General features: G+C 33.9%; 2 protein-coding genes across 11 annotated transcripts in view; one reads left to right on the forward strand and one right to left on the reverse strand.

Moving 5' to 3' along the window:
* LOC127069604 (uncharacterized) overlaps window positions 1–21,936 on the reverse strand; it is a 41,697-nt gene that overhangs the window by 15,851 nt on the left and 3,910 nt on the right. For all 6 annotated transcript variants that reach the window (XM_051006823.1, XM_051006806.1, XM_051006801.1 and 3 more), the window contains 5 exons: window positions 20,356–21,926; window positions 18,678–18,820; window positions 18,395–18,554; window positions 17,987–18,221; window positions 17,323–17,432 (listed from right to left, as the gene is read on the reverse strand). In XM_051006823.1, the coding sequence (XP_050862780.1) occupies window positions 17,323–17,432; window positions 17,987–18,221; window positions 18,395–18,554; window positions 18,678–18,820; window positions 20,356–20,567 (860 nt within the window). In that variant the 5' untranslated portion in view covers window positions 20,568–21,926. The remainder of the gene's footprint in view (window positions 1–17,322; window positions 17,433–17,986; window positions 18,222–18,394; window positions 18,555–18,677; window positions 18,821–20,355; window positions 21,927–21,936) is intronic.
* Window positions 13,291–17,125, forward strand: LOC127069659 (prolyl 3-hydroxylase OGFOD1). Of its 5 annotated transcripts, XM_051006915.1 has the most exons (4): window positions 13,291–13,436; window positions 13,561–13,629; window positions 14,051–14,476; window positions 14,579–16,311. In XM_051006915.1, the coding sequence occupies exons 2-4, from the start codon at window positions 13,596–13,598 to the stop codon at window positions 16,195–16,197; spliced, it is 2,079 nt and encodes a 692-aa protein (XP_050862872.1). In that variant the 5' UTR covers window positions 13,291–13,436; window positions 13,561–13,595; the 3' UTR covers window positions 16,198–16,311. The 5 variants fall into 5 exon arrangements, with proteins under 5 accessions (XP_050862872.1, XP_050862853.1, XP_050862881.1 ...); XM_051006896.1 differs by having other exon boundaries at window positions 13,292–13,436; window positions 14,051–16,311; XM_051006924.1 differs by having other exon boundaries at window positions 13,293–13,436; window positions 14,402–16,311.

Genomic DNA, 21,936 nt, shown 5'->3' on the forward strand with positions numbered 1-21,936 from the left:
CTCTCTCTCTCTCTCTCTCTCTCTTTCTTTTTTTCTTCTTTTCTCAATCGACAGTTTATCGAAATCACGAATGTTATGGAAAAATCATGGGGTTGTAATTGTTTCAACTTAAGCCGTTACGACGACAGTCCGTAAACGACGAAAAAGTTTACAGGAAAGGACAGAAATAACTTAACCGGGAATAGTTTTAACAGAAACGTTTTCACCGCGCAGAGATATACATACACAGACGTATGTATGTACATAGAAACACATATAAAACGGAAACGTATCTATGGGCTTTAATAGTCTTGATGAAAGGCCCCGCTGATACGACGGATAGATATCTATTTCTCTTTACTTCTCAGGAAATTGAAAAATAAAAGATATATACATTTACACTCGTATATTATATATGTATGTATGTATGTATGTATGTGTGGCTGTGTATGAACGTATAAGCAGAATAAAGAAATAATACGGTGGAGAAATTTTATATACTTCCTCAAACATTTTCACAGAGTTATATGACGAATTCATTCTATTAATTTTCTCACGTAGAGAAAGAAAAAGAGAGAAACATAGAAAAAGAGAGAGAGAGAGAGAGAAAGAGAGAAAGAAAGAAAGGTAAAGAGTGAAAGAGAGGGGGAGAGAGAGAGAGAGAGAAAGATTCTAATCGCTCAACGAAGAGTTCAAAGTTATTTTGACTCTGAGGCCGCACATAGGCCAGCCAAGAGTTTGGCACGCGTGTGAGGCAAGGCGTGCATTAAACTCAGTTTCGAATTCCAAGAAACTCCAATTCCACGTGCGCATCTTCGTGACTCGTACGATTTCGCATGACTTTCGAGAGATCGTTCCTGATTCCATTTGAGAAAGAAAACTTTCGTATCTTTCGCCATCTGCCGCTTACCCATAGAGAGAATTAACTGGCTAAAATCTATTTTTCTTTTTTTTTTCCTTTCTTCCTTCTTCTTCTTTTTTTGTTTGTTTCTTTTCTTTTCGTTTCTTTTCTTCAAGAGAAAAAGGCAGAAGAGCGAGAAGCGATTTATTCGATGCAAATGTTTTAACTTAACGACATATACTCTAAGTTCATCTCGAAATCGCTGTTGAAACTTCTTCCTTTTTTTCTGCCCTTCTTTTTTTTCTTCTTTCTTTTCTTTTTTTTTTTTTGTACAAATGGGTATATAAATATAAAGGCCATGTTGAGTTTAAGAACACGAGAGAAACAAGAGCCATCGTCTGGGAATGCAGAAAGCGCAGCTATGAATTCAAATGCAATATGCCGTGCGTATAGAGCCAACTTTGCTTTGTTCTAATGCAGCCGCATGCAGCTGTCGGACCGAAAAATCTGTTCGGTTGATATATATATATAAAAAAAAAAGAAAAAAAAAGGAAAAAATGCTTTTTTGAAAGTGGCAACAACGAGAGGGAGAGATGGAGATAGAGAGATAGAGGCAGATAGAAGGAAAGAGAGAGAGAGAGAGACGAAGAAGGAGATTCTTCGATATAATTTTTAATTAATTAATAATAATGAATAATCCTCGATTATGTACATAGAATCATTATATATATTATATATATATTAATATAAATAATATAAATAATAAATAATATAAATAAATATAAATAATAATATATATATATAATCTTCCGCATTTTTTTATAGAATATTTTTTTTCAACATACAGTGTTTACATAAAATCGATTATTATCTAATTCCTATACTCTCATTGATTTAGTTGTATACTTACAAATCCTTAGCACGAATCGATAATACCAAGAAACGTTGTTGCTTTCCGCGACACCTGATCTTATCTAATACCTATAACTCAAGCACGAAGTTTATGCGACGACTCGCGATACAAGCTGTCCTCGTTCAAGCAAGCAACAAGTTATTCGCTCCTTCACGAAAAAGGGATAAAGTACTGTGCGCGACCACGTTATGGGACGTATGGGATCCGTAGGAGTAAGTTCCAACCGTCTACATAAATATTTCTTTTCTTTTCTTTTCTTTTTCTTTTTCTTTTTTTTTCTTTTCTTTTTTTTTGATATGCTTTTCCTTATCTCGAACCAATATATACCTCCTTCCTTTTCTCATAAAGCACAAACTTGCAATTTTATAATCTCGCGAAAGATAATTTAACGATTCTTAATAAACAAACGTACCATCCAATGATAGACGAAACACTTGCAATATATAATACTATACTATAAGTTTAATTTTCTAAGCATACTTTCTACTAATCTCGAACGTTCATCTTTTGCCTGGTAATGACTGAAAGAACGTCTACATAAATTACTATGCAAATCGCGTGCTCATTGTAGTTCGTCGAAGAAGAAGACGCTATCTAGCATTCCATTTGGTTTTTCTGTGTTTTTCTTTTCCTTTTTTTTTTTTTCCTTGTAACACTTACGTTCTATTTTGTTATGTTGATCGATAAAGAACATGAATTAAAAAAAATAAGAGTAATAAAAAAATACAAAAAAAAAGAAGAAGAAGGAAAGAAGAAAGAAAAGCGAAAAACATTTTCGATCGAAATAATTACGTATAATGGTAGCTCAAAAAAAAAAAAAGAGAGAACAAAGATTTCAAAGTATACATAATAGAATATAATGAATTGTTCTGTTCATCGAATTGACGGATGTAGGTTAGTATACCTGCGGTTTCGCGAGTGTTATCCATCTTCGAACAAGCATACGGACAGGCGTTAATCGCGAAGAAAGTCGTGGTTGACCTCGAACTTGACGAAGTGACGTTTGCTTCGCAACGAGCGCAATATGATAAAGATTGTCTCGAATCCTTACAACCGTACATATACGTAGATGTATATATATACACGCGCGCTCGTAAATTTCACGTTTAACCTTCTATCGTTATCTTTCATTGGACCTATTAAGACAACAATTACATTTACTTCGTACTAATTTTTTGATATCTTATCGATAAGATACGTCTTCATATTTAGTAAGCCTTCACATTTATGTGTGAACGTTGAGCAAGAATTTATAAAAAAGAAAAAAAAAAAGAAAAGAAAAAAAAAAAGTAATTAATTGAGAAACTTGCAAATGATGATATGTAATACTAAGTAGAGAACTCTCTCTCTTTCTTTTTCTGCTTCTATCTTCTACTTTTTCCATCTCTATCCGTTAATTACAGGTAGACCGAATACAAAACTTGTTGTCTGACAGTTCTCAGGATCTTCCCATAGCGTTTCGTTTTTACGTTCACTTCGTTACATTTTGTGCACTACTGGCTCGTATAATAACTAACTCAAAAGAGTTTTCTATTAAATATATCATTCTTTTGCACGGACAATGTATAACAACGTTATATACGAAAATATCTCTTGCGAGTTAATTAACCATAATAAAGAAGATACTTTGATATTATTAAAGAAATATAATAATGAGAAACAAAGGGAAAAAAGTGCGAAACGCATAATCGTTCTCGTTAACGGTGAAACGTATATAAAGATATTTATTTGTTCGAAGAAAGAAAAAGAGAAGATACAGAGAAAGATAGATATAAAATCTAACGAGTCACATTTATCCCGATAAAGCAAATGCACGTTCCTTTTTCCACGTAACCATTCAATCTTACGCCCATTCATTTTGAATGAAGTCTCGAGGTAGGAGAACTTTGTGTTAAGAGAATCGTCGTGCTCGAACGCTCACAAGGTATATTGGAGTTACGAAATGAACGGTAAGTCGAGGGAGAGACGAGCCTAAAATAGAAAGATATATATATATATATATACACATATATATGTTATGTATGTGTGTATATATATATTATATATATATTATATATGTGTGTGTGTATATATATATATATACATTGTTAAGGTGACATGGTTTAAATATCGAGATTAAAACGATCTTCCATTTAAACGTTGCAACAAATTCATTAACCCGATTAAACCTAGAAAAAACGACAGATCATTTCTTTTTTTATAAATTATCATTTTATACCAGTAGTATTAAAAGTTTCTATTAAAAACTATAATAAAACAAATTATGTTCGATGAATGATCGAGATACTTTTAGATTCTATGACTCGATAGTCTCGAGTCGTTGGCATAAGTCGAGAAATAAGTTCATTTCTTCTATTCCTTTTACGAAAATCATCGCGACCGAGTGTCGCGAGCTCAGAGGTAAGTGACACCGGCTGAACTCTCTCTCTCTCTCTCTCTTTCTCGTTTCTAAATATAAACGAAAATAAAGCAACGTGACATTTGAACCGTGCGTTCTGTCGTCTCTTCTCTATCCTTCCCTCTTTCTTTAAAGGCTGTCGGGTGCGAGAAAAGAGACAGAGAGATAGATAGAGACTAACCACCATTTTTTTCCCTTCCCAGCTCTTCTTCTACCCCCGAAAGAAAAATTATGTCATCTAAATCAGAAATAGATTCCAACTCCTCGTTCTATTCGAGTTCTTCTTGCTCTATCGAAATAAAATCGAATTAGTTAAAGAGAAAAAAAAAAAGAAAAAAAAGGGGAAAAAAAAAACTTAGAATATCGCTTTCAATTTCAAGTTTGAGATACTTTTGACTCGAGAACTAGCTCGTACGTTTAAAAGGATCGATAAATGACAAGCCCATAAAATACGATATACGCTTAGCGCATAATAATTAGCGATTCTAACGACGACGTGGACGTTTACATTGGACGCCATATTCGTCGAAAATACGATAACGATTCGAAGAGTCATCGCCAACGAAGTGTATGTGAACGACGAATAATTGTTCTATTTAAATATTTTTTATAATTTAATTAAACTAAGAAGAAAAGAAAAAGAAGGAGAAGGAGAAGACATTTTTTGTTAAGTAATATATACCGATGATACGAAAGAAAAATATTGTAACAGTCGTTCATCTTTATTTCCTTTTCCATTAAGTAATATCCAATTACCGAACCGAGAAGGCCATCAACGAGGAGAACGATTTCTGTCAAAGAGAGGAAATGGCAGTCTGTACATAAAGGAAACGAGTTACAGACGGGTTCTTCGTTAGTACCGGATGGACGAATAATGAGACGAAATCGACTTCTCGATATATGAAAATCGAAAAAAGATCAATCGATTTTATTCGCCGGAAGCGTCATCACGAACGTCAATCACGATGCATCGTATTCTCGAACGGGACGAATTTGATATAGGAAAATAAAAAAAAAAATTGATTTTTTATTCGCGAAAAGTATCGTAAAATGCATCAGGATGCATCGTACAATCGAATCGAACGAATTTGATGCAGGAAAATCGAAAAGATCGATTTTATATATTGGTGAGGCGCATCACGATGCATCGTATTATCGAATGTTGCACGAAATTCGAATTTATTCGCGAAGAATTATCATGAGATGCATCACGATGCATCATATTAACGAACGGAACGAATTCGATGGACGAAAATGAAATTTATTCGTGAAGAGGATCGTGAGATGTATCACGAGCCATCGCATTATCGAATTGAAACTAATCTTGACTCGTTTTCGTGCTAGCTCGTTACATATCTACATGCATAGATACATGGATAAGTAAATACCTACATATTTAGATTTATCAGCCGTAACTTGAATAAGAGGCGCGCGTTCTTGAGTATAAATTGAGCGTGGGTTTTACGGCTAATGCTCCTTTTACGGACCGACATTTAACAAGCTACTGAGGAATCTCTTTTCTTTCTAGACTTAATACAAAAGGCAAAAACACTGCTCCGAGATAATAAAAGTGTTAAACCGTTTAAACGTTTAAAGACGTTAGTAATTAATCACCGATTTCCACGTTCTATTGCAAAATCAAATTTAATTTATAGAAGAAAATATAATTACTCTCTCTTAGAATAATTACTCGTTAAATCGTTTAACGATCGATAATTAATTCGATTTATATCAATGAACTTTATGTTTATTAAATACTCCCATTCTCATTATAAAAAGTATTTTTTTATATTTATTCAATTACTTAAAGAAAGATGCTTTTATATTCGTGAGACATAGAGTCATAAAAATTGTCGTGAATGATCGCGTTTACCATACGGATGTTAAACTATCCTGTTATATTTTAATCGTATTTGCAAGAGCATAGTTCGTGAGTGCGTGCAACGGAGAGATCATTTTCTGTAACAAGTGTGCGTGCCGAATAAGTACCGTTCATGATACATCCAATGATCATTATTATTACAGCTTGCTTTATAGTAAGAATCGTGCGTGATGCAACTTCATATTTGTTTTGTGAGTTGATATGAAAGAAAAGATAACGTGTGTGTGTGTGTGTGTACATATATACGTAGATGTATATTGGTACGTGTAATGGGCTAAATGTAATGAGAAAATGATGTGGAAAAATAAATACATGCAAAGATAAAATAATTCAAATAAAAGTAAAAATAAAACGAAATAACAAAAGAATAAGAGTAACAAAAAAAAGAAAAAATGAAAGAAACGTGACACCATCTCGTTATATCATGCAAAAGAAAATGATTACAGATGAAATTGCTAGAGATGAAACGAACGATAATAATGATTTTCTCGCGGAACCTCGATCCTATTAAAGATCGTAAATTAATACGACCGTAAATCATCGCTCTCTTAAATGGTTAATTAAAAGAACGTTATTTACGTATTCGTGAGCATGTTGATCACATCTTTCCGATCTGTAAAATAATAGTAATGATAATAGTAGAGACGCTATAAAATCAATAACAATTATTTTCGCAAAAATTAAGAAGGATCACACGTACGCTGGATGTTCAGACAAAGAGTCTTGATCTTAATATAGTTAACACCATATCTTGTTATTTTTTCCTTTATAATTCGATAAGAAAACTGTCGTTAAAAATTAAACATAATTAAAATCGTCTTCTCTTTTTGAACCAAATATTCAAGAGATTTTTCTCGAATTTAAAAAAAAAAAACTACTGTGCTGAATAAAATCTTAAATAAGATCATCCTCGAAGAAAATATTCTGTCGGTCATTATCACCTTGAATTCAATCGACAAAAGCAAAACTTTCTTTTCTTTTCTTTTCCTTTCTTTTTACATTTCCGTGACAGAGAAAAGCGAACAAGCGGATTTCCGAAAAAGGGAAAGCCAGTCCAGGGTACGCAGGTTGCCGGTACATGCGCCCACGCGTAACGATAAATTATACGACGACAACGAGTAGGAAAGGAGGAAGAAGAGGAGGGGTATAGTAGAACCATAAAGGAACCTGTTATGTTCGGGATATTAGTCCAACGAACGTACGCGAATAAAATCGAGACTGTTGGCATGAGAGAGGAGAGAGAGAGAGAGAGAGAGAGAGAGAGAGAGAGAGAAGCACACCCCTTCCATTCCCCTTTTCCTCTTCATCGCTATCGTTATCGTTATCTAACTAGCAAAGAGAATTAGAAGGGTACTGAAAATACACTCTCTCTTTAATATCGTGTCATCGTTATTCTATAAATTACACGACCGTACTCCTCGACGAATTTAAGATTAATTTCATTTAAACAACAGAAAATTTGTGTACGATTAAAAAAAAAAAAAAAAAGAGAAAAGAAATTAGAAAGTAAAATAATACATAAAAATGAAATACAATAAACAAAAAAAAAAAAATGATTACTTCGAAACATGAATATGAGGGAAGGAGCACGCTTATTTTTTTTTATGTGTATTATAAAATATGTGCATATGAGAGAGTAAAGTACAGAATTAGTTTATTCTCTTTTCTTCGTTATTAAAAATAAATAAATAAATAAATAAATAAGAATAATAGTTATTAGAAAAAGTAAAATCTGAAAAACGTTCGTCACACGACACGTTATAGTTTCGTTCCTGAATGTACGTCGTCCATATACGACGTACAGCTACATATATCTAAGTATACACACATATATATATACATACATATGTATAGACACGTAGCTGGCTCTAGCCATGCTCTATTGTGATTACCGACCTCATAAAAGGTCTCGTAACTTGGACGTTCGTGCAACACCGAGACGATTCTTCGTTTTATCGCATCGAGCCGAACGAATGGACATGGAGTAATAAAATTACCTCGCACGTGCGGAAAGTTCTCCATGAAAATCGAATTTGAGACGATGGACAGAGGAGAACACGAACTGGCTACGATAAACGACTTGTAAAGTTCGACTTCGTTGTAAATCGTAAAGCGAGTCTCGTATGTAGAAAATAAGTGTAAATAGAATGAAAACGTCGATTCAATTCAATTTATTTTTTCTCGAACGAGATCGTATCACGTATCACTAAATGTGGAAATTTTACAAACTTCGAAAATATTTCTTTCTCATCTTTTCTTTTCTTTTTTATTTTTTTTTTTTTTAATATTAAATACAGTCCGAGAATTTTTGATCGAATCACTATACGCTCACCAATATGAATATTGTACATTCGTTAAATGTGAAATTTTCGAGAACATCGTATTTCTTTCTCTCTCTCTCTTTCTCTTTTTTTTAGGACATGAAAAAATACAGCCAGAGAATTTTCGAGCGAGTTACTACATCGTACGTTCACCAAATGTGAAAATTTCTAAAACGTATTTATTCTCCTATTTTCTTTCTTTTTTTTTTTATAATTTATGTATTAAGAGATAGTAAAAAGTAGGTTTTGCGAAATTTCGAACGCATTATGATACCGTACATTAACCAAATGTGAAAACTTCGAGAAGTTCTTTCTTTCTGTATTTATTTATTTATTTATTTATTTTTTTTTTTTTATTATTACGAGATAGCGAAAAGTATGTCCTGAATATTTTCGAACGCATTGTACGATATCGTCGTGGAACGACGAGAGTCGACGATAAAAGAAATAATCCGCGGCAATCAGCTCGTTACCGGACGGAACGTTGCTGGAACGCTTTGGAAGGAACGACTCTCGACAGCTGCGTTCGTGTTCGCGATACTCGACTTTCCTTGCGATTAAGTCATTTAAAAAACTTACTTAAATCTTCATGATAATGTTTTTAGACATTTAAAGACGGAAATGAATACACCCACGAGTTTTATAAACGATCGTATAAAGATTCTAAATATATTTAAGTACACGTATATGTACGTATTATACATGTGTGTACGTGTGTGTACGTACGTATATACATATATATGTATATATGTATATAAAGAGATTACGAATAGAAGGTAAAGGAAGAAGTGACAAGGACGTTACAGGCGTTTGATCTGAAAGATCATAAAAATGTCTCTCTAGTGAAACTAAGTAACTAGGAGACACCGTCATCGTGGGATCGTTACATCGATAAAATATCGATATCTAAGTCGTCGATTTAAAACGGCGAATCCGTTACGGAATAACCGTTACATACTTACAAGACTTATCGAGAGAGAAAAGCAAAAGGCACTTTAATCCACAGGGAGTCGACGACCGTTAAAGTCGCACTAACGCGATTAAGTATGGCCGTCGTTGTATTATGCACGTCGTATAAGTTACGTCCTGAATGTCACCCCGAAACGTACGAAGGAACGAACAAAAAAAATTTTATATATATGTATATATATTAGATAAAAACAAACAGAAAATAAATGGATATAAAAAAAAAATGTTAGTCAACGTTATATCGCGGAGAAAACGAACAACAACAAACAAACAAAAAAAAAAAGAAAAAAAAAGGAAACGAAACAAAAACTCCGAGAGAAAAAAAATATAATAATAATTTTTGAAATAAAAATTTAGAAAATATTTTTACGACAAACGACAATATTTTTTACTCGTACGATTCTCTCTTGTTCACTCACTCGTACGCACGTATATACCCTGCAAACTTCGAGCAAGGAATGATGCCGTTCGAAGGCGTTACGGCAACCTGCTCCATCGTCATCGTCAACGCACGCGAGCGCGCTCTCTCTCTTTCTCTCTCTCTCCTTCTCTCTTCAATACAGTAGAAAAGGAAACGCGTTCGACACATTTTTCGAACGAAGAGACCACCACCGTTCTTTAAACGTACCGTTAACGTGATCACTCACAACTTTATGTTACTTGCGAATGCAACGAAATTTAAAAATATATACATGTTTAAATGTATGTATGTATGTATGTATGTATATCTGTGTACATTTAAATACGAAACGTATGTGTACATGCGTGTGTATATATATATATATACGCAGACACATATACGTCGTCGTTGTTGTGTCATCGATCAAACTCCAAATTGCCAAGTTTTCCTAACGAGTTCGACCAGCTTTTTCATCGTCTCTAGCGTGTGCGTGATTACGTTAGGCCTGTTTATTTGCTAGAAAAATCTGACGTAACGAATGCTCTTATACATTATCGAATTTTATTAAGGTGAGATTCGCGGAAGTGGAAATATTTAATTCCTGCGTTACGTTTTGCTGATAATTAAAATTTAATCTTGATGTGACTCCGCAAAATGAATCCAATTCTTAACACTATAATAATCTCTTCTTTCTTTTCTTTTTTTGTTTCTTTCTTTATGCGCATATTTTTGAAACAAATTATATAAGATAATAATTATAGTATTAAGCATTATATTTATATTATTAATGCAATTCTACTACGTTATCTATATCGAAATTTAATCTTCATCAGATTATTAACGAATTCAGAATTTAACAATCCACGACCATCAATTATTTATGCGTGTATTTTCAAAGCAAATTATATAAAGTGAAAATTATACTGTCATGTATTGTACTTATATTATTATGTATAATTGTATCATGGTATTTATATCAAAATTGAATCACGATAAGATTATTAACGAATTTGTCGCTTCATCCTTTCTAATTTAATTTTTGTTCGTCTTCTAGAAAAAAAAAAAAAGTAATAATATTACGATTATACCAATCCGATGTAATTACATTACACATTAATTATAATTTATATTTAATAACGTATAAAAACTATTCGATATAAAATGGAAATTAATATTTCGTCGGCAATAGAAACGAAACGATAAAATTTGAAAAAAGGAGAAAGAAAAAAAAAGATATTTATATACAAGATGGGCATACAAATGTGCGACAACAAGGTTACATGACGTTGTAAAATATTAGATAAACGTATATATATATATATATATTTTCGATCGAAAATTTACGATCGATTTAAACGTAAAGCTTTTTATGAAGTAGCAGTAGCATACATTTTCATCGTTAATGCATTTCCATGTTTCTCCTGTCGTGTAGGTGAAAGCGAGCAGGAAAAACGACATTTCCAGAAAAAAAAAAGATAGAAGATGTCGTTGATATCAAAGCCTGTTCTGATATTGGAGATTCGAGAAACGCGATGTGCATTTATATCTGCGCATTCCAATTATATTACGGGATTAAAATATTTACACGATCAATTAGAATAATGGCCGATGACTAACCTCTTCACATTTAAAGATAAAGATTATTATCGTTAATAAATTCGATAATAAATTAAATCAATGTAACGAAAACATGATTGACCAAAGAATTCTCATACACGCACATACACATACACATCTTTTTTCTTTTTTGTTTTTTAAGATTCTAAATTAATATACATATGTGCGTTCGGTTTTAATCGATCGAAGAAAAAAAAGAACGAAAGGAAATTACCCGTTAGATTCACTTTATATATATATATGTATATATAATCGACTATTGATCTTGTATATGTACACTCTTCACGAATTTTTTACGAACAATAAATTTTAATGACATAATACGTAAGTCATACGTATCTATTGTAATAATCAGATGATCTTTGTTCTGTCCCTTCTTTTTTTTTTTTTTAATAACTAACAATTTTTTATTAAACAAACTGAATTAATGAAATAAATAATAACTTCGAGGTACGATTAGTCCTTTGAATTTTCTTCTCTAAAATCTTATCTTTTTTTAATACATAACTACTTCGAATTATGCTTCATTAAAATCGATTGAATTCAATTAGATCGTGTACTTCTTTTTTCTTTTTCTTTTTTAATATATAATAACTTCGAGGGACGGCAAATCCTTTGAATTTGCATCTTTATAATCGATTACGATTACAATACAATTACAATTAGATTATTTACTGCAAAATTCATTAGTACGTGTTATACGTAAAAATCACGTAGACGTTTCTTAGATTAGGTCGTAAAATCAGTGCTGTAACTAGTCGACAAATATTTCTAAATAAATGTTCTCAAATATTTCTAAGATACGAATGGAATATACGCTTTTGGGAGGAAAGTTCCGTCCAAGGTCAAGACTTATAATGCCGAAAGGCGCGCGCCGCATATATACACATATATACACATATACGTGTATATGTATACGAGCCGGCTTTCGATCGGCTCCAAGAGAGAAAAAGCTAACGTTTTTCGCATTTTATCGATGAACTTGGATACATATGTATGTATGTACTTAAGTACGTATCTATGTATGTATATATAAAATCCCTTCTCTTCGTGAGTTTATCTTTTTAATAATATTTTTCGAACATTTTCTAACAAAATTTCGTATACTATCGAAAGAACGAAAAAAAGATGGATGATATGGAAGAAATGTAAGGATCAGAGAAGGAGAGAGAGAGAGAGAGAGAGAGAAAGAGAGAGAGGGAGAGAGAGAATTGGAAATAGGTTTAGGTTAAACGATATGTGTATATGTATATATCAGTACGATATAAACAACAACAACAGAAACGTGATTGTAAATTCGGAGCTCGTTGTCTTACGAATGACTCCCTTTTTCGTAGAAAAATGATTAATCATAAATATCGTTCGTTCGAAAGATGGAAAAGAAAGATTTGTATGATCGTCGAAAGGACGACTGGTGAAAAAGGAGAATACGTCATTCGATGGTCGTGATAAAAAAAGAAAAATTCGTTTCTAAGCGGAGTTAATCTTACATATATATGCGAAATCCATGCGTGCATGTATCATTCTTTCTCTCTCTTTCTCTCTCTCTCTCTCTCTCTCTCTCTCTCTCTCTGTCTATCGCGCGATGGTGTCGCGTTTAGAGGAACTTACATAGCTCGTTTTTACTCACGTATGCGTGCGAGATTTGCTTTCCGGTCTCCAGATTTGGCCTTTGGCTTAATCTTCTCTAACGTTCGATTTCGCGATATCGAAGTTGGTCGCGCGCGACGACGTCTCACTTTGTAGAATTTAGCGGCGAGGGTGTGCCCCGAATTTCCATGCGGACCAACGGCATCCGTCAAACGCGTAACGCTGCCGCCATCTTGGCACCAAACGCCGCCGACAGCGCTACCAAGCGATCAAAGATCGTACTAAATCGTTGCCGAGAACACGTTGCGGCGCACTTTTCGAATCTGTCCTTCAGCAAACGTAAACTAAGCAACAGAGAGGAAGTACTGGGTGCCAAGTACTCGACATACATCCCTGCCTTCGATCCGGTTAATGTTTTCAACTACGACGATACCCGACGAGCCACACTCGTTAGAAGGAGACTGGGTGATACGGAAGGACGAATCTGGTACTCTCTAAATTTGGATACTGTTACGCTTTCTAATAGGTAATATCGTATGAATATTCGTATTTCGAATTATTTCGAGATTATAACCTGTGAAGAATCAGTTTAGGATGGAATCTTGGAATTGTTAATATTTATCGAACTTTACGATCGATTTTTTTTACAGAAGACGCATGTGAGTTGGACGACCACGTGGACCGAATGTATCGAGAAAACAACTCTGCCACATTCTACAGTAAGATTTTACAGCTACGAATTTACGAAATATCATTTTCGAGAGATTATGCGTTATTTTTCTCTACTTAATGATTAATCGGTGAGATAAAAATAAAGGGATGTATATGTATATGTAAATCACAATACGTAAACGAATTTATACGAATTACGTACGTACTATGTATGGGAATGAGCTAGTGAAACAATAGAAAGAATATACGACTAGGATAATTATAAAGTATTATTGTGTATAAGAGAAATGTGATATAGTTTCAATTTTAGCGATACTTTTAAATGCTTTAAAGAGTTTCTTAACGTCTATTGTATCGCGAGAAAGCAAAGTACTGCCAGATTGTTTTGAAGGTAATGCGTGGACTGAAAGTAGTTAGTACTTTTTACAAAGAGAACTAACGAGAAATTTTTCAATTTGAATTAAAAAGCTTTTTACCTAATCATGTCGGAAAAAAATATATTGGACGAAGAACCTGTGAATAAGAGACTGAGGCATCGCATTATTTCGGATCATATTTACAACGAAGAATTTGAGGACTTAGTTACCAAAAACTGGAGCTGTCATAACGAGATTAAGAACGATAATCTTGAAGTTATATCAACACCTTTTAGGGTTTGTAAAATATCAAATTTTCTTGCTAACGAAGATTTTATAAATGAACTAAAAAATGAGTTATTAGATGTCAAATATCGAAGAAATATTCTCGACCTGTATCAGTTTGAACAATCAGATGACCTTGAATTTGTGGATAAACCAAATGTACAACTTTTATACACAGCTTTTCAGATCGAGATTGCCATGTGGATGGAACGAGTTACAAGAATTCACCTGAACAACAAAATCTCAATGTCGAGTTCGTGTTACTGTAATACAGATTACTTGCTTTGCCATGACGATAATATGGGTGAAAGAAGAATCGCTTATATATTGTATCTTTCAAAAAACTGGGTTGCAGAGGACGGGGGAACCTTGGATCTCTTTGATACGGATAAAGATGGATTGCCTCAAAACGTAGTACGTTCCTTAGTACCGGAATATAATTCCCTAGTCTTTTTCGAAGTTATGGATACCTCTTTTCATCAAGTATCAGAGGTGATTTCCACTGAGAGAACTCGTTGGTCTCTCAACGGTTGGTTCGAAGGTTCGTTAAGACAGAGTAATAGACTGCCAAGACCTGTGTTATTTTATAAATATACTGAACCAATGGATATGGAAATAAAGTTAGAGTCATGGGTCAGGGGTTGTTATCTTGAATCCAAAATGATTGACGATATCCAGAAGGTGGTTGAAGTAGAATCTTATGCATTTCTTTCCAGTTTTTTCATAGAAGATGTATATAATAAGCTTTTAGCGGAGATTGCCTCTGAAAGTATTTGTTGGGAAAAAGTTGGTCCTGCTGACGTACGAAACTATGAGGTAGCAGACGAGAAAACTCTACCAGCATTGTTGAAGAGCTTTTGTGATATATTTAAGTCTAAAATTGTATTTAGACTACTCAGAAGTTATACGGAATTAGACCTTGTGTCTATGAAACCAGACATGAAACCAAAAATGACTATGGAATTGCAAAGATGGTCGCAAGGTAGTTACACATTGATTACTGATAGATTGAAAAACAAAAATGAAGAGGAGAATCAAACTGAGGAGAAAGTGTCTGATCCAAAAAATAAAAATAAAAGATCACAGGATGCAAAAGACATTAAGGAAAAAGAACTATCAGAATCTGTCACTAGTACTGATAGTAAATATTCTATACAATCTACTAGCGAGAATAAAAAGTCTATTAACAGTAAAGATACTGTATCTATGCAATCAAATAGTGACAATAAATCTTCTAAAAGTAGCAAAGATTCTACATCCAAACAATGTAGTAGTGGCACTAAATCTTCTAAAAGTAGCAAAGATTTTAAGTCTAAGCGATCTGGTAGTAAAAGTAAGAAGAGTGCGAACGGTAAGAAAAAAGAGACATGTAAATCGGAAAATTTGGAATCTTCTAAGAGTAGCGAAGATTCTCAATCTACAAGATGTAGTTGTAGCAATAAAATTACAGGAAATGCATGTAGATACTGTAACACGCTTTTTAGCGATAAAGAATACGAGGACATTGAAGAAGAAGAAGTGCCAAAGTTAAAGAAGAAAAAGTATAAGAAAATTAGACCAAAGAATGTAGAATCGCAAACGTCTTCATCGGGATTAGAAAATTCACCTTCTAGTTTTTATGATATACTCGATAGAAGTGATTCTGACGATGTATCTGACATTGGTGATTATCTTTCGGATCCCTCTGATTATGATATGGAATCGCAAAATGAAACGTTAGAAGAAGAGGAGGAAGAAGATGAAGAAGGTACTCTGGACGTTATCGTTCAGTTTCATACGGCTAATTTATCACAAGAGCAAACAATAGATTATGTTCACCCCAAAGAAAAAGAAGGTTCGTTGATTCATATACCTCCGAAAGATAATCATTTGTGTCTCATCTATAAAACTTTGAGTGTCAGTCGTGTTCACAAATATATCAACCAATATTGTAAAGGTTATTTCTACAATTTAGTATGTACGTACTGCGAGTAGTATTATCATGTTGAACCCGTGCCCAAACTGTTTGGCGGCCATTGTACTTCGATGCGTCGTTCAAATAATTTTTTTTTCTTTTTTCCTTTTTTTTTTTTTTTTTAAATAAATAAATATAAGGATTGTACAGTGGATCATATTTGATCAATGCGATCAAATAATGCACGAGACGCGATTAGTTGATTTATCGAAAGAAATATTTATCTTGCGAAAGAATTGTAATATAGTATTCGTAATAATAAAATTATCAGTATTTATGGGCATACGATATTTGTTTTGTTTTTGTTTTTTCTTTTCGTAAAGATTATTGTTACACTTTGTGTTCTCCTATTTTCATTGTGTCAACATTTCAACCAAAACAATCGTCTATCCGCGATGGTAGTTTTCGTACGACACGAGTTATTTAACCAACACATCTAAGGTGTGAAAATCAAGATCACAATGCACAAGGAAACATTCGCAATTATTTATTAAGTGCAGCATATACATAATCTAATAGAGAGTAACATATACAAAGTGGTGAAGGTTTTCATTTCGGAAAGAGATCATGCATAATGTGAATGGAAAGATGCAGAGCGTGATATGTGTGTTTATGTGTATGTGCGCGCGCGTGTGTGAATGTGAGAAAGAAAATTTTCGTACATTACATATGATATTGTTAATTAACATCTATCTAGCAGTCATTAACTTTCTATCGGTTAATGCAAACGTTAGGGTGAGACTATTAGAACGTTTATATTATTGAAACTTTTCTTCTTCCATACTTTGAAATAAAAAGGAAAGAGTTGTAAAAACGAAAAAAAAAAAAAAAGAAAAAAGAAATAGATGAGGACAAAACAATCAAATCGTTACTCCTGTTACGAAAAGTAAGAGAAAATGGAAGGAGTTTAGTAAGCTAAAAAAAAAAAAAAGAAAAAAAAGAAAGAAACGTAAGAATTCAATCGTCCAAAGTTTCCATACGAATCCTTTCTATATCAGAAAACGAAATCGAGGAAGTGCATGATAGTTTTCCTCGTACGACAAGTCGGTTAATTTAATATTAAATAAATGAAAAGATCCGAGATAAAAATTTGAGACTCCGAAAGGGGGGAAAAAGTAAAAGAAACAGAAAAATAAAAAGCTTACGCTGTGTGGATGCAGTTGTTACGACCGATGCTGTCGGATTCCTGCACTTGAAAGGTCGGATGATGTGGCACGATTTGATCTTCGTTATCGTTCGTAGATTTCGTAATAACCTGATACGTGAAAAAAAAAAAAATAATATTACAATTGTAAAAGGATATATTATCGCGATTGGGAAGAAAGAAAAAGGAAGAAAGAAACTCGATAATAAAATTGATAAAAGAAATTCGAAGAATCTTTTATAAAAGATCAAGAGACGATCAACGATAATAATAAAACGTACGCGTTAAAACTAAGAATATTTTCTACTGCGTAATCTTTCATCTTATTTTATTAAACGAGCGAAACCGGAAATCATTAACAGACACGCCCTCGATAATGTTTCGTTCCGAATGACTTCTCGTTGAGAGGAGACCGCCTTGAGTGACGTCAACATTATTAATACTAACTTAAGATCGATCGTTCGTTAACATTAAGAAAGTTCCTTTATATGATCGTAATAATAATGAATAATAATAATTATTATTATTATTATAATCATCATCATCATCATCATCATCATCATCATCATCATCATCATCATCATCATTATAATAATAATTTTCAAAGATCATTTACTTCGATCGTATACTCTTTCGTGATACGATCTATATTGATGAGAGACTACCTGAGAAGTAGAAGCGATTCCGGCCATTCGTTTTCTCAGCTCGTTCAACTGTAATTCCTGTTGAAAACTCAAGTCACTCTCTTGGGACTCTTCTCGCTTGGAGGCATCGATCGATTCGGTCGAATATTCTACTTGGACCCATGGACAGATCGTCGGTGATGATTGCAAGGATCCTTTGCTTCCGGGTCGTGAAAGACGAGGTGAGAGTCGTCTAAGAAGGGAGACGAGTTTAGATCTAAAAAAGAAATACAATTTTTTTCATTCTCCATCTAGATGAGATATGATATCTTGGTAAGTTATATTGATAGATATGTATACGTATTGCACGTCGAACCGAATGTACGTGTATATATATGTACACATATATATAATAAAAAAAAAAAAAATAATAAATAGGAATCGACCTACTTGGTACTTGGCGTTTGAATATGATCAGAACCGATCGGAGTATTGGCAGAAAGTTGTTCCGCACTACGAGTGGCATTTCGCCAATGGAGCTTGTTGGAACCAAAAGTGACAGATCTTCCTACTCTCCAGTCTAAGCTACTGCTTTGTCGAGATTGCAGTCCTAAAAGGGAACAAAGTGCTAAATCGATACGATTGGATTCTACTTCGTAAACTTTTTCCGATAGAAAATAATGAAACTTTCTTCTTTCATATATATTTTTTTTTAACAAAGAAGACATCAAACCTTGCTCGTTCGCACTTTGTCCTAGTCTCCAGTCCAATGAATTACTATTTCTATTCACGCTATAAATGTTATCACAGGATTTGGTTGCAAGGCATGTCGCGTGATGACGACGTCTCAGCAGTCTCGATACTGGTCCCAAATTTCTATAAAAGGGTGGATAACGAGTTGTTTCTTTTTTTTTTTATCAAACATTCTCTTAATTAATTTTTAAGATAATAATAATAATAATAATAATAATACGCGTGCGTGCGTGCGTACGTGTTCATTTTTTTTTTTTTTAAATATGTTTAAACATAATTCGTAAATTTATTTGGAAATATTTCAAACGAGAGAGAAATTTTTTAGGGAACGTTACAGTCTGGTTGACTCGAGACCAGACGGTCGCTTCGATCGCTTATTTCGGCATTCATTCACGAAAGTACCGACCTACCCCAACGCGACGCGTCCCGGAACTCTGCGTGTGGTACTTCTCTTGTATCGCGGTACGCCTCTCAACCATAGCAACGCCACGTGCAGCAAATATATATATATTTTTTTCTGACGGAACCGTGAACAGCTTTTCCTAGAATTTATGTAGGTCGACTTTCATTCGTTCCGCTCGTCCGACTAGCAAAAACTGAAACTTCGACGACCGAATAAAATCTGATGTTCGAATCTTTTATTTCCCTTTTCTTTTCTTTCTTTCTTCCTTCGTCGTACGTTTACACCGTCGTGCGATTACAGGAATAAACATTCTTTTTATTTTTAGATCGTGTTGAAAGAATACTTTCAAAAGCGAGAAAGATGTTCGTGATACTAATTGTCTTATGAATATTAAAAGAATGAAATTTTTTTTTTGAAAGAATGTGAAATAAAATAAAAGATTCATCGTATACTCGAGTTTGAGTAAACGTTTACGTTACGACATGCAATATGACATTCCATTACATTGCAGCACGTGATAATGAATTCCTTTGTATCTCTCCATTCTTAAAAGGTCATGAAAAAAATATCAAGTGGGCATATCGATTGCGTAAAACTTTTAACATTCAATTTAAAAATCAAAGGCAAATTAAAGACGACGCCTCTAAATTGTGTAATAACAAAATTAATTCTTTTTCTTTTGGTTTTTCTTATTTCTTTCTTTCTTTCTTTTTTATTTTTTTTTTTGTACTTTTTCTCGTAGACTCATTCTCGTGTGAATTCTTTTAAAGCAAATAACTCTGTATCGATGTTAAAGTAAATAGAAAAACAAAAAAAAAATTCACAGAGAATCTTTAATTGTTACGTGAAAGAAGAAAAAAGAAAAAAAGAAGAAGAAAAATTAAAACTATTGAGTATCATCGGCACGGTGTACGCACAACTCTTATATGCACGATTACAATGCATAAAGTTTCCGTAACGAAAAACCAGGAAGTTTTACCGTGTCGGAATTTGTAATTCTAACGAGATGCTTTCGAAATAATAAACATAAGACTTTACTGATGGTCGAGAGTTTAATTCGGTCATTTTAATGGGCGAAACTTACGACGCACGCGCGCTTAGCGCGATTTGCGTTAATTCGACCTGAATTCCTTCTTTGGAATTCGCGATATTCGTGGGACATTACAACGAGACGTGAAAGAAAAGAAAGAAAGATAGAGATAAAATAAAAAAGAAAGAGAGAGAGAGAAAAAGAGAAAAAACACTTACGACTTACTTTTTAAATTTCCTCGTGTATTCGATCGGCGGTTTGGTATCGCAAACGACGGGCTTCGTTGTTTCCGGTTCCGGGCAATAAATACCAACTCTGACATGACTATAAGCAGCACGTAGCTGCACCCCATCCAAAGGGCGAAAGTTTCGCCGTTCGATGGATGAGACACGTACGATTTCGATCTTCGGCCGTGCTTCGGTAATTTTCCTTTCCATTATAATCTTCGATTCTCATAACAAAAACGACGATACACGATAAAATCAAATGTTAGAGTATGTAAAGTGCATACGAAAAATGGTTGATCGTATAAACGTTCGCTACCCTTTCTTTTCTTTTTCTTTCTTTTATTTCAAACTTTCTTTCTTTTAAAATCTCGAATGGTCCATTCCGTTGCTTTCGTATTTTTCGTGTTTAATTTGTATATCTATTCGAAAGTAGCGGTTCTTGGCACTCGCGTATATCACGAAAGTGTACTGTTGGCACGTTGCGAATAAATCTGCGCTATGAAAACCGCTATTCTCTTCTTCTTCTTTTTCTTTTTCTTCTACCTCTTCTTCTTTTTTTTCCTCTTTTTCTCTCTTACGAAGACGCGAAACGTTCCTCTTCGTCCACCTCCTTCCCCTTCTTTTTCTTCTTTCCCACCCTTCACCGCCGCTACCGTTGCTACTACTTCTTCCTCTTCCTTTTCTTCTTCTTCTTCTTTTTCCTCCTTCTCCTCCTCCTCTTCTTCTTCTTCTTCTTCTTCTTCTCCTCTTTCGCCTCCTTCTCCACGTCGAGCAGAAAAAAATGTGCGGGTCACGTTCATTCATCCACGGGGACGACTTGTCGTCGTAATTATCTCGTAGCGTGATCTCGTTTGACGTGCGCCAACACGCACGTCAACGCGCACGCGCTCTCGATCTCATACATTATTATGTCTCTCTATTTTTCCAATACACATACACACACACAGACATATATATATATGTCTATATATATGTACGTATATGTAACACAACAACTCTATTGCACGATGATGTCATTAGAGTCGTAAACTTCACTCCTTTAGATTTTTTTATTTAGAACGTAGTATCTCTCTCTTTCTCTTTCTCTCTTTGTTCCTTTTTTCCTTTTTGTCGACGAGATCGAAGATTATCTTTTTATAATGTCCATAGCCGTTCTCTTATCCATCCGTCTTATCGTAACGTAAGTAAACATTGACGAGCGATTAACGTCTTGTATATAAGCAAGTACATATGTATTTCGTGTTGTAACATTATGTCTCCGATTCATTCTTCTAATTTTATCATTTTCGTTCGTACGTCGTAAAAAAGATATCACTGGCACTAACACAAATACGTTGTAAACAAAAGATCGATGACACTAACCGATCGAATTAAACACTTCGCTTCGATTTGTAAAACTTCGTGTCCGGAGAAGGTTTCTTTCGGAGATGTTACCGATAAATCCGTTCTAATTTCACGCTTGAATTTTTACGCGTTGCGTGGTAGAAAAGACCACGATTAAAAGGTCGAAGGTAAATTCTCCAAATAGAAAATATATGGACGGATGTGTATCGATGAAAACGATCGATTCTGTTTAAAG

The sequence above is a fragment of the Vespula vulgaris genome, chromosome 1 (genome assembly GCF_905475345.1).
Source record: "Vespula vulgaris chromosome 1, iyVesVulg1.1, whole genome shotgun sequence".
Classification (NCBI taxonomy): Eukaryota; Metazoa; Arthropoda; class Insecta; order Hymenoptera; family Vespidae; genus Vespula; species Vespula vulgaris.